This window comes from Meriones unguiculatus, chromosome 1 (assembly GCF_030254825.1).
Source record: "Meriones unguiculatus strain TT.TT164.6M chromosome 1, Bangor_MerUng_6.1, whole genome shotgun sequence".
NCBI lineage: Eukaryota > Metazoa > Chordata > Mammalia > Rodentia > Muridae > Meriones > Meriones unguiculatus.
Window position 1 is genome coordinate 2,127,331 of NC_083349.1, and position 14,437 is coordinate 2,141,767.

The 14,437-nt window shown below is 41.0% G+C and overlaps 1 protein-coding gene across 1 annotated transcript in view; it reads left to right on the top strand.

Annotated features, from left to right (window-relative positions):
• Reck (reversion inducing cysteine rich protein with kazal motifs) overlaps positions 1-14,437 on the top strand; it is a 70,288-nt gene that overhangs the window by 15,313 nt on the left and 40,538 nt on the right. The window contains exons 2-6 of the mRNA XM_060378667.1: positions 2,442-2,500; positions 5,329-5,403; positions 6,518-6,554; positions 9,018-9,103; positions 11,006-11,053. Of these exons, the coding sequence (XP_060234650.1) occupies positions 2,442-2,500; positions 5,329-5,403; positions 6,518-6,554; positions 9,018-9,103; positions 11,006-11,053 (305 nt within the window). The remainder of the gene's footprint in view (positions 1-2,441; positions 2,501-5,328; positions 5,404-6,517; positions 6,555-9,017; positions 9,104-11,005; positions 11,054-14,437) is intronic.

Sequence of the window (14,437 nt, forward strand, 5' to 3'; positions counted from 1 at the left end):
GTTTCCTTGTCTAGGATTAACTGAATTATTGGTCAAATGGTTAAATTCAATTTGCGTTCCCCTCCCACTACCAAAGATTGAGAGGCCAAGTTGATAAATCTCTCAAATCCCCAACCCTCTGGTTACAGTGCTAGTCCTTTAGGCCTGGCTAGCCCTGAAGCCATCCAGTTGGCTTACTTCATATCACAGCAAAGGCACTCCTGTGGTGGAGGAAATCCCAAGGACCTGCAGCCTCCCCTCTCAAGAGCTAGAACAAAAGCCACTGAGATTCTTCACTGTACAGCCTAATCCTAGGAAGAGGGTGTGTGTGTATCTTGAGCTGAGCTTTGCCCTCACTGGTGCACACTGATAACAGTGACTTTGAGATTCCTAAATACTGTGATCATTGTGAATTCCACATCAGATGACAGCAGCATCTAGCCCATGCTGCCTTCTAGAAACATGTTACTTCTTTGGTTTCTTGGTCACTGTTCCAGCAGGCAGAACAAGCTCTTGCTCTAAAAGGAATAAGAAATAGTTTATTCTGCACAAAACATGAGTGACCATGGCCCAGAAACATGGATTCTGGTTACCTAGATGACATGGTCCACTGTGGAAAAACTTCTGTAGTCAGGCAGCAGAAGTAATAAATCAATAGTTTTTAGAGTTACCAGATCTGTGGGTGGGTTGCTCTCTACTCTAGGTTCCAGCTGCTATTTGGTTACACTCTTAATTTGGGGGCTAGTGGAAGCTGGTTAATGATCTCCTGAGTTGATACCTTCCAGAGATTTTACCTGATAGTCAAAAGGATACCTTGTCTGGTACAGAGGTGGTTGATAAATGGCTCTTACTAAAGACAGCTCAAGATGATTAGGTCTACCGCAATCAGGAAGCCCATTCAGGAAGTCTGGAGAATATACAACTAAAAGTGGTTTTTTTCAGGGAATTTGTGTTCACAGTTCTTTCTCCTAGTTTCTCCCCATATGTTGACTACTCTCCTTCACTTCACACATGCAAAATAAATAAAGAAGCAAGTGAATAAACGAAAAGGAATTATCTGGGATGTTCAGTAGGTGGCTTTTTTTCTTTTCTTTTTCTTTCCTTTTCTTTTCTCTTCTTCTTCCTCCTCCTCCTCCTCTTCCTCCTCCTTCTTCTTTTTTTTTTTTTTTTTCTGAGGCAGGGTCTCATGTAGCCCAGACTGGCCTTGGATTCCTAATCTTTCTGCTTTTTCACCCCAAATCTAGGATCACAGATACAGGCTACCACTCCCAGCCAGCAGGTGGCTTTCTAAGCAAATTTGTTTTCTTTTTCAGCCTTCTATCTGTCTTCTATCTCTGTGGGCACCTGGCATTGCTTGGGTGTCACTTAGTGATTGACCCTCCTGCTGTATTTCAGCCACATTTCTTTATGTATCTCAGGTGTTGCTGTTCATTGGGGTTTGGTGCTGTATTTACTTTCCAGCAGAAACTCCCCATAGATAACGCTGTATCTCTTTACACCCTTTATACTCATGCCTTGGTATTTGGATCTTTAGGCTGGGCTCTGAGATGTACTCCAAGCTTTGACTTTGGACTTAACGGGTATTTCCATCTGAATGTCCTATAGAAATCTCAAATCCAACAAGTCCTGACAAAATTCACCATTTTAAAAACAAGTTAGTTTTCTGTTATAGTTAATAAAATATTGTCCATAGAGTAATCTTTTTATCATAAAACAGAGTTTATCTACATTGATAATATGACTAGATAAAGGTACTAAATAGTTTTCATGAGACTCTGTTACCCATCTGCAGCACGCACCTGTCTGGTTCTGAAGAGAGTCCAACTGCCCCGTCTTTGACTAAAGACAATGTAGTTTAGCAGTCATAATCCACAACCCCAATGCTAATTCTAGACAGCTTCCTGTCTAAATAGTATGAGTATTGTCTGTTTTATAGTATTTAAAGAAATTAGGGATGAAAATCATCAGAAAGTATGGAACATGTGACACATTTGCGTGTCATACTTGCTCAGGGGCCATGCCAATCTCTGTCTTTTAGTGTATGTGCTCCTGAAGTGAGCGCTCACAGAGTAATCTATAGACTAAAAAATAGAATATAACTCACTCTTAGTATAAAATGTAGAAAGTACACATTAAATAGTAACTTTTTATGTTATGACACTCTTTATTATGTGAAAGTCTTTCCTATTAGTTTCTTTAGGGTAAAGACCCTGTATCCAAACTTAGCACCTTAGTTGTAATAGATTCTCATTGAAGCTGGAGTTAAAGTGAATAGTGACAGCAGATGTGGCGGTACACATCTCAGGAACAGCCTCTAACACAGCGCGTTGGCGCTCAGCCGGGAGGACACAGGGTGTGAGGCCCGTGTTACAGATTAGGGGGGCCTGCCTCAGACACAGAAAACAACGAAGAACCGTCTGTTAACAGTGAGACGTCATGTCTCCTTTTCTCCTTTTCTCTAGGTGCTGTGTGTTGTAATCACTCAAAGGATAACCAGATGTGCCGTGATGTGTGTGAACAGGTAAGCTTGGGGATAATTGTGAGCACAGTCAGATGAGTAATTTCTAAATTTGTTTTTGCAAAAGTCTGCTGTATAATAGCCTACACTCGGTTTACACCACAAATAATGTGTTAACTGACATGAAGCACTGTAAAGAGAAACAATATCATAACCCAAAAAGTAAAGGAAACTATCAGGCCAACCCAGTCCAAGGGCTGCCACTTGAAACAATAGCCTGTACTCTTTGGACATGTCAGATATATTAAAAATACCACTGTTATAATGCAAAGAAAGGCCAAAAAATGATTCCAGATTTAACTGGAAATTAACTGACAAAACTTGACAGCCATATACAATGAATATTCCTGGAATGAAAAAGAAATTTTTAACAAAAATTGGTGAGGTGAATTGGCGAAATTTGATTATGGCCTGAATATGAACTGATAGTATCCTGTCAGTGTTGTGACCCTGAACTTGGTCATTGTACTGTGGTTAGCTGTGTTACAGTTCTCATTCTGAAGAGATACTTGTTAGGATTTAATTGGGGTATTTTTTGTTTGGGGTTTCTTACTGACAGTGTCTCGTGTATCCCAGCTTGGGATTACAGCTGTACACTACCACACCAAATTTATTCAGTGCTGGGACTAGAACCCAAGATTTTCACCATGCTAGGCAAGCGTTCTATCAATTGAGCTATGTCTGAAGCCCATGCTAGGGTGTAGGACCAAATAATCTCACTGTCTCTAATGAGCCCTAAAATAATCAATACTGAGAGTCAGAGCAAATGTGAAGTGTTGATAACTGATGGACCTGTTGGACACTGTGGATTCACTATTTTACTTTTAAATGTTTTTATAGTTTGAATTTTTCTAGTTGAGTATGCAAATTCTGCTGAAGCAATCCCTCTTCGAAAGGCCCTAGCTTCCTCTTATTGGAGGGCTGCTTTTAGCCTTAGAACTTGAAAGGTAATGTGCTCAGTACTATTCAAATTTTTATAGTAACAGACTGAAGATGATGTCATCTTCGCTTTATAGGTAAAGAAATTGAGATATAAAAAAGTAAAAAAGCATATTGAATGGAAGAATAGGTACGAGCACTCAACATCTCTGTAACCTTTCCTTAGCCACCAAGATGCAACCCCGATAGAAGGCCAAGCTGTCCCGTCACTCAGAGCATGTGCTCTCGCCACTATTCTAGCTTGTTAGGTGTGTGTGTGTGCGTGTGCGTGTGTGCGCGCGTGCCTTACAGGCTGTGGTGTGAGCAGGCCATCAATGGCTGTCTCCTGACAGAAAGGCCAAGGAGCCAGTAGTTGTTCGCTCCATGAGACTGGGAGCGCAGTAGCCCCAGTCTGGTATTGGAGCCAGGGAAGTCTGAGAGAGCTGTCAGTTTCCTGCCCACACTGGAGTCCTGCAGAAGTAGATTTTAGCCCCAGTGAAGGAGTGGCTCAGGAGAGATGAACTCAGCAGGGAGAGTGAGGGAAGGCACCCCTCCGTCTTCCATGTCCTTGTATGTGTGGCGCACCAAAGGTATGGCCCAGATTGAGGGTGGATCTTCTGGCCACAAGTGATCCTGGTTTAGGGTCAGATAATGAAACTAGAAAAGCACCCATAGGTGCTCCCGGATGCTTGGGTTGCAGTTACTTCCAAATGTAGTCAAGGTGAAAAACAAGATTTAGCCCTCACATACCTAAACTGTGACTATGGAGCCTGGAACTTCAAGTTTTTGTTTTACTTAATTATTGACTCAAATTCACTATGCACCAGGTATGGCCTCCTTTCTCTTCCCAGAGGCTAGCGTTACAGGCCTGTATCACCACATTGAGTGTGATTTTCCCCATTGTGTGTGTGTGATAACAGGTATGCGCCCCCATGCCCCGCTTCTTTATTTATTTGACTTACATTTAAATTGAATAGCCAGATTTGATTTACATCTGCCAGACGCTTGATCAGACTGGAAGGTTCTTTGCTTGCTTTGTTTGGCAAGTCTTCCTCACGAACGATAATAGATCTAGCTGTCCCTTGTTATTAGTCTAATAGCATTGCTGACAATTGCCTAAATGCACTGATCCGCTAGATATTGCAAAATGGTGATATTCTAGTTCCTGTTACTTTTTAATTAGAGTAGCAAGTTATGGAGACAAGTGACCACTGAATACACTTAACTGGAAAGAAATCTTTCTCCTTGTCCTTACCATTTATGGCCTTCACTTTGCAGGTGACTGTGAAGGTCTCTGTGTGACGTAATGATTTATATTTTACTGAGATACCAAGCTGTAATTGTACTAGTGAAATTCCGATGTGAGTGGGTCACTTAGTCACCCAACCTGGAAGTGAACCTTGCAAGCCCTCAGCATGTGCCTCCAGAGATGGCTGTCTCTATTTCAGGGCACTTTCTGTAAGTTCGGTGTTCAGCAAATTTCACCTCACTAATAGCAAGGGTAAAATAAACATGGCCTGTTTTGAAATTACCGCCAGTTGATGAAAACAACTTGTAAACAGAATTGTTATCTTTTTTCCTTTTCTCTTTCCTTCTCTCTCAGTCTTTTATTCCTACCCCCAATAGAGTGTTAGATTCCCAACTTATTATAGATTGAACTTCCTTGTTGTTTCCCAAATAATGGTATAAGAATGTTACCTCAGAAACTGGCACTCTGGAGGCCGATGCAGGAGGCTCCTGAATCCATCCAGCCTAGGCTGGTAGTGAGAGCAAGTGTGACAAATCTTCCCACAGCCTGGAGCAGGCCCTCCCAGACCGTCCTTTTGCAGAGTCAAGCACGTCCAGAGGATGACACTTTCACCCTTAGAAAACATCTCAAAGGGTTTTGCCCTTTTCTTCTTTTTGTCAAATAGATTTTCTCCTCAAAAAGTGAATCCCGGCTGAAACATCTTTTGCAGAGAGCCCCAGATTATTGCCCAGAGACGATGGTGAGTTGCCGCCGAAGCTCTGCCTGCGTGAAGTCATCGGAGTTACTCTTACATTTACTAAACTTCTTAGTGGGGTTGGAATGTGTGATCAGAATAAAATTTTAAACATAACCTTTAAAGAATCTTCTTACAAATTGCTAACTAGATTAGTGTCTTTCACCTTTTATCTTCTATTTTAGGGCCTAGGTATAGAAATAGTATTAAATATAAAATTTTTCCAGTCTTCAAATTTCACTGAAGTGTTTCATCTAGAATTTAGAATCTTATCACTGATTTGACTAATTTTATGAAACTATAATAACTAAATCTTACATTTATTTGGATTTGGAAAGTTGAATTTGAGATAAGGGAAAGTATGTGGCTTATTTCTAACTCTCCATTTTGGGCACACTGTTATTGATACTCTGAGGTCTGAATCAGGAAGAAAGCACTTTAGATCTAGTGGCATCTATTGTGTGGAAGCGGGGAGAAGCTGATGATGGTCAGTCAGTCCTGACTTCTTTTCCTTAAGCTGCTCAGCAGACTCTGTGCGCTTGGAAAAGGTAACTTTATTTTATTTTATGTGTGGGTATTTTACCTGCATATATGTGCATAGCCCTGGAACTAGAGTTATAGACAGTTGTGATCTGTGGTGTAGGTGCTGGGATTGAGCCCAGGTCCTCTAGAGGAGCAGTCAGTGTTCCCAACTGCTGAGCCATCTCTCCAGCCCCAGAAAAGGTAACTTTCATAAATAACCCGAGTACCCTGGCTCAGTCTCAGTGCTAATGAGAAAAGAGAAGAATATGCAGTAGTCCTCATTCTTGGAGTAAATTTTGGTTTACGTTTTGTGTGTGCTTACATGTATGTATGTGTACACCACAGCTAGGGCACTGAGATTAGAATGTATGCAGTGCTTCTCTCATTCCACCATGAGGGTCTGAGGGGCCTGGGCGTGGCAGCACCATCCTTTACCTACTGAACGATCGTACTGGCCCAGCTTTTATTATTATTTTTCATATGTATTAGCCTTAGGACATTGACTATATACTACCAGCCATAGTCCAATTTCTGTGGAAATTACCATGTATAAAACCTAGTTATTTGAATAAAAGCATTTTGGTCATTACAATTTCAGGTTGAAATTTGGAGTTGCATGAATTCTTCTTTGCCAGGTAAGCAAACTTATCTTATGAATGTAAAACCTACACTATAGTTCTAAACCTGGTTTGTATAAAGGATTTTAAGAATGATTTACTTGTTGCATTGTATGAGTGTATGTGTGTTTGTGTACATGTAAGTGAGCATATGTCTGGCTTTTCGTTGGTGCTCAGGACTGTGTGTTGAGCAGGTCTCTTTGCTGTTTGTTGTTCACTGGCTGTGAGGGTCAGCCTCCATCTTGCCGCAGGAGTGCCTGGACTGTGATGTGCACTCCTTGCTTCTCTCCTTCTTACAGGAGTCCAGACATCATCAGGCTTCCAAGGAAGCACTGTGACTGCTGAACTGTCTCCTAAGCCCCTGACTGTTCAGGGACTTTAGCCTCTCTTTGGCTTTAGCACCCATAGTTTCAAATGTGTAATTTATTCTCATCCTGTCAGTCCTGTGCATTATTTTTTTAATGGCAGAGTCTCATTAAGTAATTTTGGCTGGACTGGCCTGGAACTCTCCTTGTAGAACAAACAGACTGGCTTCAGGCTCATAGAGATCCTCTGCCATGCTGGGATTAAAAGTGTGTGCTCTCATGCTCAGCCCTAACTGTAACTCTTACCTCCACTTCTGCTGTTCTCCTGAAACTAGTCTTTGAAGGATCACCAGGACCTCTTGATTTCTAGACCTGTCAGGTTTTCCCAATGTTTGTGTTCTCTGATGTTGCTGTAACATGCGAGCTTAGCAACTACTCCCTCCCTATAATTTCACCCTGGCTTTAACCTTTGCTCTGTCCCTTGCTCCTCTTTTGTAGTTGTTCTGGCATGCAGAAGTCTTCCCACCCCTCCCATACTAGACAGCTAAGCTGTTACCAGTCTCCTCTAGGAAGAGCATTTGCTCTTTGTGACTGGCATACCTCACTGCCTGGGTCTCTGTGTTTGGGAAACGTCAGAAGTACAAAACCAAAATTAGCGGAAGGGGACTAGGACAGAAAGCTACAAATTTAATCCCATCATTTGGGAGGCATAGGTAGGTAGATCTCTGAATTCAAGGCTAGCCTGGTCTATAGAGAGTTCCAAGACAGCCAGGGCTCCACAGAGAAACCCTGTCTCGAAAAACCAAAAGAAAAAGAAAAGAAAACTGCAAATTACCTTTGACTGCGTTTTCTTTTTAGTTCCAGTGACATACCCTTCGCAAGCTCTTATATCTGTCTATTCCTAGCTTAAGTCTTTGTTACTACACTCTTGGGCTAGAATATTACAATAAAGTTATGATTAATTTCTAAGTGCATTGTATCTCTTTCTCATCAACTTCAGAAAGAATACGTCAGTGTATTTTTGCTTCCATTGCAGTAAAGCCTAATCTCTGTACCCTGACATTCATGGTTTTCTAGAACTGAAACTTAGTTTTGAGCCCTAAAGCCAATGCTTAGAAAAAAGGAAAATGCCTTATATTTCCTGAGCTTGTAAGGAATGTCGCACTCCCTGAAGTTTGTATTGCAGACACTTTGAGCAGTGTACTTCTGTTTGGACCAAAGTAGACTCTCCCCAAGGGGCTACCTTTTTTTTTTTTTTTTTTTTTTTTTGGTGTTTTTGAGAGACAGGATTTCTCTGTATAGCCCTGGCTGTCCTGGACTTACTTTGTAGGCCAGGCTGGCCTCAAACTCACAGAGATCCACCTGCCTCAGCTTCCCTGAGTGCTAGGATCACAGGTGTGTGCTGCTACACCCAGCTTGTGTACTTTTTACATATTTTGGTCTATTTTGTATATCCCATGTAGCATGTGATGGCTTAGCTTGCGGGCAGTAGAGATTCAAAAGGGAAAGAGCTTGTTGAATACTTTCATTTTCTAAGGTTATGGGCATATATGCATTATGAATATCAGCTCACATAGCCTATGAGCCACACAGACAGTGCTCACTATTCTCAGAGTGACAGTGTCTGACTACTAGGAAGCAAACTAAGTCATTTTGTATGATTAGGAGTGCCCATCAAAGCCAGGACTGGCTCATAGGAATTGCTCCTGTTTTCTATGTATCAGTTTTAAGCAAAGTAACGAGTTTTATGCTGTTCTACATACTTAGTATTTTAATACAAAAATTGAAGGTTTTTTTTTCTTTTTTGCCTGTTTGCTTAACCTTTATTTGTATGTGATTCACAGTAGCAAATAAAGGAAAAGGCCTTTCTCCCTGCCTTTCTGTACCTGCATGTCCTCTCATAGAGATGATGCTTACCCAAGGTTGAGAATGACAGTTCAGGGTGAGCAAAAGAGGATAGAACCAAAGGGCCTGATAGTCATGCAGTGTGCAACTCTCAGGAAACGGACGCCATTGGGAGTAAGGCCCGGGGACGTGCCTAAGTGTTGTAAGGCCCTGCTGTCTGAACTAGTTTTCTCACAGACATTACTTGACTTATAATAATATCCGTTCGTTTTATATATTGTTTGTCTTCATTGACATTATGACCAAAACATTTGGACATTTTGTTTTTCAGGTGTGTTTAAGAAGTCTGATGGCTGGGTTGGCTTAGGCTGCTGTGAGCTAGCTATTGGCTTGGAGTGTCGACAGTCGTGCAAGCAGGTAACACCTGACAACTGAGCTTTTAAGCATCATGGAGTGCAGTTTGAGTTTTATCTCTGTGGTTTTGGGGACTTATCTGCTTCGTAGCTTTGGAGAAGGACCTTCAGAAACGACAAATTCAGCATTAGGCTTGTTGTTTCTCTGTTACAGCTGCTGTGTGTAAGATCCTCAGCCTTCTCTTACTCTTTCTCTTTGTTTTCTTAGACTTGTTTATTTATTTTATGTGTGTGGGTGTTTTGCCTGTGTTAATGTCTGTGTACACACACATACCTGGTGCCTGAGTCCTGGTAGAACACTGGTGTTCTTAGCCACTAATCCCTTTTCCCTTCCTTCCATCTCTCTGCCACATAGAGAAAATTTTTGGCATCCAGGCATTTTGTCCTTTGCACAGGAAATGCTGAATCATTGCTTAGCCACTCCACATGGTCATGTAAATGTGGGGAATTGCTGGATGAGAGCAGGGATACAGTCTGCTTATTTGGTGTTCATCTTCCCTTCTCTTTTTCATCGTGGCTTTCCTCTGATTATGTGTTCCTATCCTTTCTCCGCTCTGGTACATGCGACGCTACTGGTAAGCTATGGCTTCTCTTTGATTAGGTTGTCTCTGCTCCAACTCAGCAGGCCCCTGATTTCTGCACTGCCTGTGTTTTCAGTGGCTCCTGGATTAGTAACATTGGCTTGCTGGGTTCTGTATTCCACTCGGTGGGTAGAGACCTACCTGGGAAGCCAGCTGTTTAAATGGTTGCTTAAGCTAACCCGAAAACAGCCTGAAGTGTGTTCGAGAGACCATTCTCTGGGATGTGGGAGATGCCAATGTCACCTTCCCTTCTGTTGTTGAAGTTTTGTTTGTGTTTTTATGAACGGGTCTTGATGTGGCCCTGGCTGCCTGTAACTTCCTGTGGAGATCACACAGGTCCCAATTCACAGCAATTCTCTGCCTTTTACCTCACGAGTGCTGGGATTATAGGGGTGAGCTACCACCTCCAGCCTCCCGTTCTTTTACACAGTACAGAGCACTGTACTATAGCCTGAGTTACTGCTCTCCTCCGAACGTCAGGGAAAGTTGACTTATACAGGATTTGAACTAAAAGCAGTTGCTAGGCCATTGTCTCCTTCCTTTCACCCTGCCCCCTCTCTCTACCCTTATCAACTAGTTTGTTATAAAGTGCATGGGACTAGATGACAGAACAAGAGGAAGTGAGACAAGGGACAAGATCCCTGGACTCTGGAACATCTCTAAGCTGAGACTGTCATGTAGAGAAGGAACCACGTGGCTGCAGAATTGTTCTTGCACAGAAGCACATAGTGCACTGTGAGGAGAGGCTCCTGGTTTCCTGAGATCAGTCTTCTGCCTCCTCTGTACATGTGTCGACAGCACAACAGAAGAGTGACATGTTTATTGCCGGCTGGAGTACCATATTCTTCTTCAGCCACTCTCTCCGTTATATGTGGTACTTTTCTGAGGAAACTGGCTCATTGCAGTCAGTATAAAATGTTGACTATGAAGAGTTAAAGAAAACGCAAAATCTTAAGTGTCCTGGCAGAACTTCACAAGAAAATTCACTAGAGTGGAATTTGGCCTTTTAAAAAGCCTCTGATTTATATTTTCTTCAAAGTCGTCTAGTTTCCAAAATAACAAAAGAACCATGTTGTTATGTGAAATTGAAACCACAAAAGTTAGACTGAAGCTCCAGCATGTTGAACGAGTCCTGAAGTGCTATTTGTTTTAAACAGCATGGAAGATTTGTTGTAGTTTAGGAAAATTAAATATTTGAGTATAAGTTTTCCTTGATGAAATTAAGAATATTATACCAACAGTTATATATAGTAATATATACAGATTTGTGGGTTTTATTCTGTATACAAGAAACAGCATTTTTGAAGATTTTTGTTTGCTTTTAGGCATCTTCAAAGAATGATATTTCCAAAGTGTGCAGAAAAGAATATGAGGTACGTATCTTATTTAACAAATATAGGTAGACTATTGCAATGTTCTTAGAACTGCCAAAATCATTTAAATTTAAAAATTAATTAATTTTAAACAAATTGTGTTCTAACTTAGCAGAAAATTTAGCCTTGATAAAAACATTGTTTGCTTTCTCTGAAGTGTTTTGACTTTAAGGTTTGTTGAAAATAAGTATCGATTTTAAAGAAATGCTTTAAATCTCTCATTCAGAGATTTCACCCTATAATATTTTCATAACAAAGCTGCTGGTTGTACTAAGATTCTGAAGTTATTTTCTGTATCCTCTTTTGCCCCTTTCCTACCTCTGGACCCATCTTGGTGTTCATTTTTTTTTGTATCTCTCTAACTGCTTGTATCGAAAAGAAATGTAAGCTCACAGAATCAAGCTGCCAGTGTGAGCACTTCCCCCCGGAGCAGCTTGCATTTGGGAGGTGTGGCAGACTTGAAACCCCTGTCTCTCACGGCGGGTTTCCAGCAATGTATTCCCTAGTGTGGAGATACACAGTGGAAGTGGAGGAGATATTTTGCCTTGTGCAAATGTGCAAGGCTCCTTTGGGTGTCCTTTTTCTAGAACCCATCATGAAGTGTGACACTTGTATTACTTTCAGAGTATAAGGTCATGTAACTAGGAGACTTAAATGCATATGTCTCATTGGTCACATTACTATCTAAACAGCAAGGATCCTATTAACACTCTGTGTATTTGGGAGAAATAGAGCAATTCCTGACTGCTTCTATACTACATTTCTGCTTATTTATTTTTCTTTTCTCAAAGTCTATAATGAAACCTCTTCGTTAACATTTTAGAATGAAGAGTCTTAGTTATTCTTTGTTCGTTTGTTCTGTTGCATAAGTTACATCTGGTCTCTGAAGACAAGTTTCCAAGTTAACTTCAGCCTCCCTCTGTTCTGATTTAAAAGGAGCCTGCTGTAAAGGAAGGAAGGAAAGGATCTTTAATTTTTTTTTCTTACCTCTACCTTTGAAATGACCAGTTTGGGTTTCTCTTGAACAAAGTGGCTAATTGTGATAATCCCTTCTTTTCTTCCACATGATGTCTGACCCTGTCCATCTCCTGTAGCCTGTCCTCCATTACTTTAGTGTGCTTCCTTCTCTTGTTTGGATTTCTGCATTGCCCTAGGAAGTCTGCAGTGTGTGTTGATGAAGGACGAGACAGGAAAGGTAAGGAGACAAACGCTGTCCTGCAACAGAGTTAACGGACCGTTTCCCAGTCTGCCTGCCTTTATCTGGCCTAGAAGTAATTACACAACCATTTTTTCAAAAGTCTATAGACGTGTGAGTTCTTTATTTTTGAATTAAAAGCTCAAATTATTCAACTAAATTCATAATTCAGTTTGATTTCTTACATATCATTTAGAAATAATGAGAGGCGACAGCACTTTAACCCAGAAAACCGCTCTGCAATTACCAACCCAAAGCAAATCACAGCTGAAGGCGAATCTAGGACTGTGAGCAGCTCTAAAGTAAATTCATCAATTTGTTATAGTGCCGTGTGTTTTAGCTTGCTGGTCCTCTCTTCACTCCAGAATAGTCTCACAAACTAGGCATTTCATATCTTTTCCTTAGCCTTGGTGTGACCATTCCTTTAGGGTTTGGGTTTCCTGTGTTGCATTTCCCAGAACAGATCGTGATGTGGTGTGAGCAGCAAGTCAGAGTCTGGGTGATAACATTCAGAAGAGCTTGTTATCTTTAGGGGAAAATCGGTGCTGGTTTCTTTAAGGGGATTTCCTAGGAAATTTACTTAAATGAGTAAAGTTTATGAATTGCAGTAACAGTTAAGATTCTGTTTTAAGATTCTGTTTTTAAGATTCTAACCCACCTAGGATAAGCCAGTTAGATATGAAGCTTTGTTACATCAGATTTTATAGATTCTGGCTCCTAATACATATCAGTAGTATTAATGGAATACTGAAGGCAGTTTTATCTAACTAGAAAAATCACCGACTTCAGAATCAGACCTAGGTTAAAATCCTAGTTGAGCGTGGTGACACACACCATTAATCCCAGGACTTTGGAGGCAGAGACATCTCTGTGAATTCTAAGCCAGATACATAGTTATACCCTGTCTCAAAACAAAATTAAAATTTAGTTAGACTGTTTACAGCATAATTTCATATAATAAAGGATTGTATCTAATTAAGTCAGTTAATTAAAATATATACTGGGGCTGGAGAGATGGCTCAGCAAGATAGAGCACTTATTGCTCTCTCAAAGGACTTGAGTTCAATTTCCCAGTACCCACAGGGTGCCTCACGACCGTCCATAATGCTCCCTAATGCCCTCTTCTGGCCTCCACAGGCCCAAGACATGCAGGTAGTGCCAGTAATGCATACAGGCGGAACACTTATACAGGTAAAATAAAATAAATACATCTTAAAATATTGTTTTAAATATATACTCTGTGCATGAGGACTTAGGGAAATCCGAAGTAGAGTAACTATGTTGGGATTTCCAGGAAAAACTTACAAAACAGTGAGGAATTGGCATAGTTGGTTAAGAAGACTGTGGACCAAAGACATGCTAGGAAAAATGTGTATGGCTCCTGGAAGGGGAAAAGAGAAAGACTGACCTTGACATTCTCACTGTGTGGCCCCAGCTGGCCTAGAGCTTACTATGTAGACCAGGCTGACTTGAAACTCACAGCTATCCACCTGCCTCTATCTCCCAAGTGCTGGGAATGGAAGCATCTGCCGCTATATCCTGCCCATTCTTAAATAAAAAGGTGTCTGAATGTGTGTGTGTGTGTGTGTGTGTGTGTGTGTGTGTGTGTGTGTGCCTGTATCTTTCTTTTTTGAGTCTCTATACTGTAGGTAGTTTATTTCATTAGATTGCTGAGTGGTAGAGAATTTTGTAAGTCACCTATATTTGTGTACAGTGCATAAACAAAAGTAACTTTTTTTTTGTAAGGTTCTATTATATTCCATTGCCAAAGAGACATTAAGGACTCTATATACCATATAAAAAGCAACTACCTTTTTAAAGGATCAGCATTTTAAAGAAGGTTGGAGGGGAGGAAGCCAGAGATTAAATGGAAAATCACTAGCAGGATTTGCATATAGAAGTGATGTTCAAGGGTGGAGAATAATTAATTCTAATCTTTTATGCCGTTGTTCTGGCACACTTTTACTGCTGACTGTCCTCATCTTCTGGCATTAGGGCAGACTTACAGGTGTAGACGGTTAAGATGCTGACTTGATTTTCTGGAAAGAAATCGTGGATACACAGGTCAAAAACTAAGGAGACAGAGGTCTAGAGAGATGAGGCACTGAGAGCAACGGGGTTTTGAGGACGTTGACTTTTCCTGAGTCGGTTTCCATAGATTTATAGTCTCATGTACTTGGAAGTCAAAG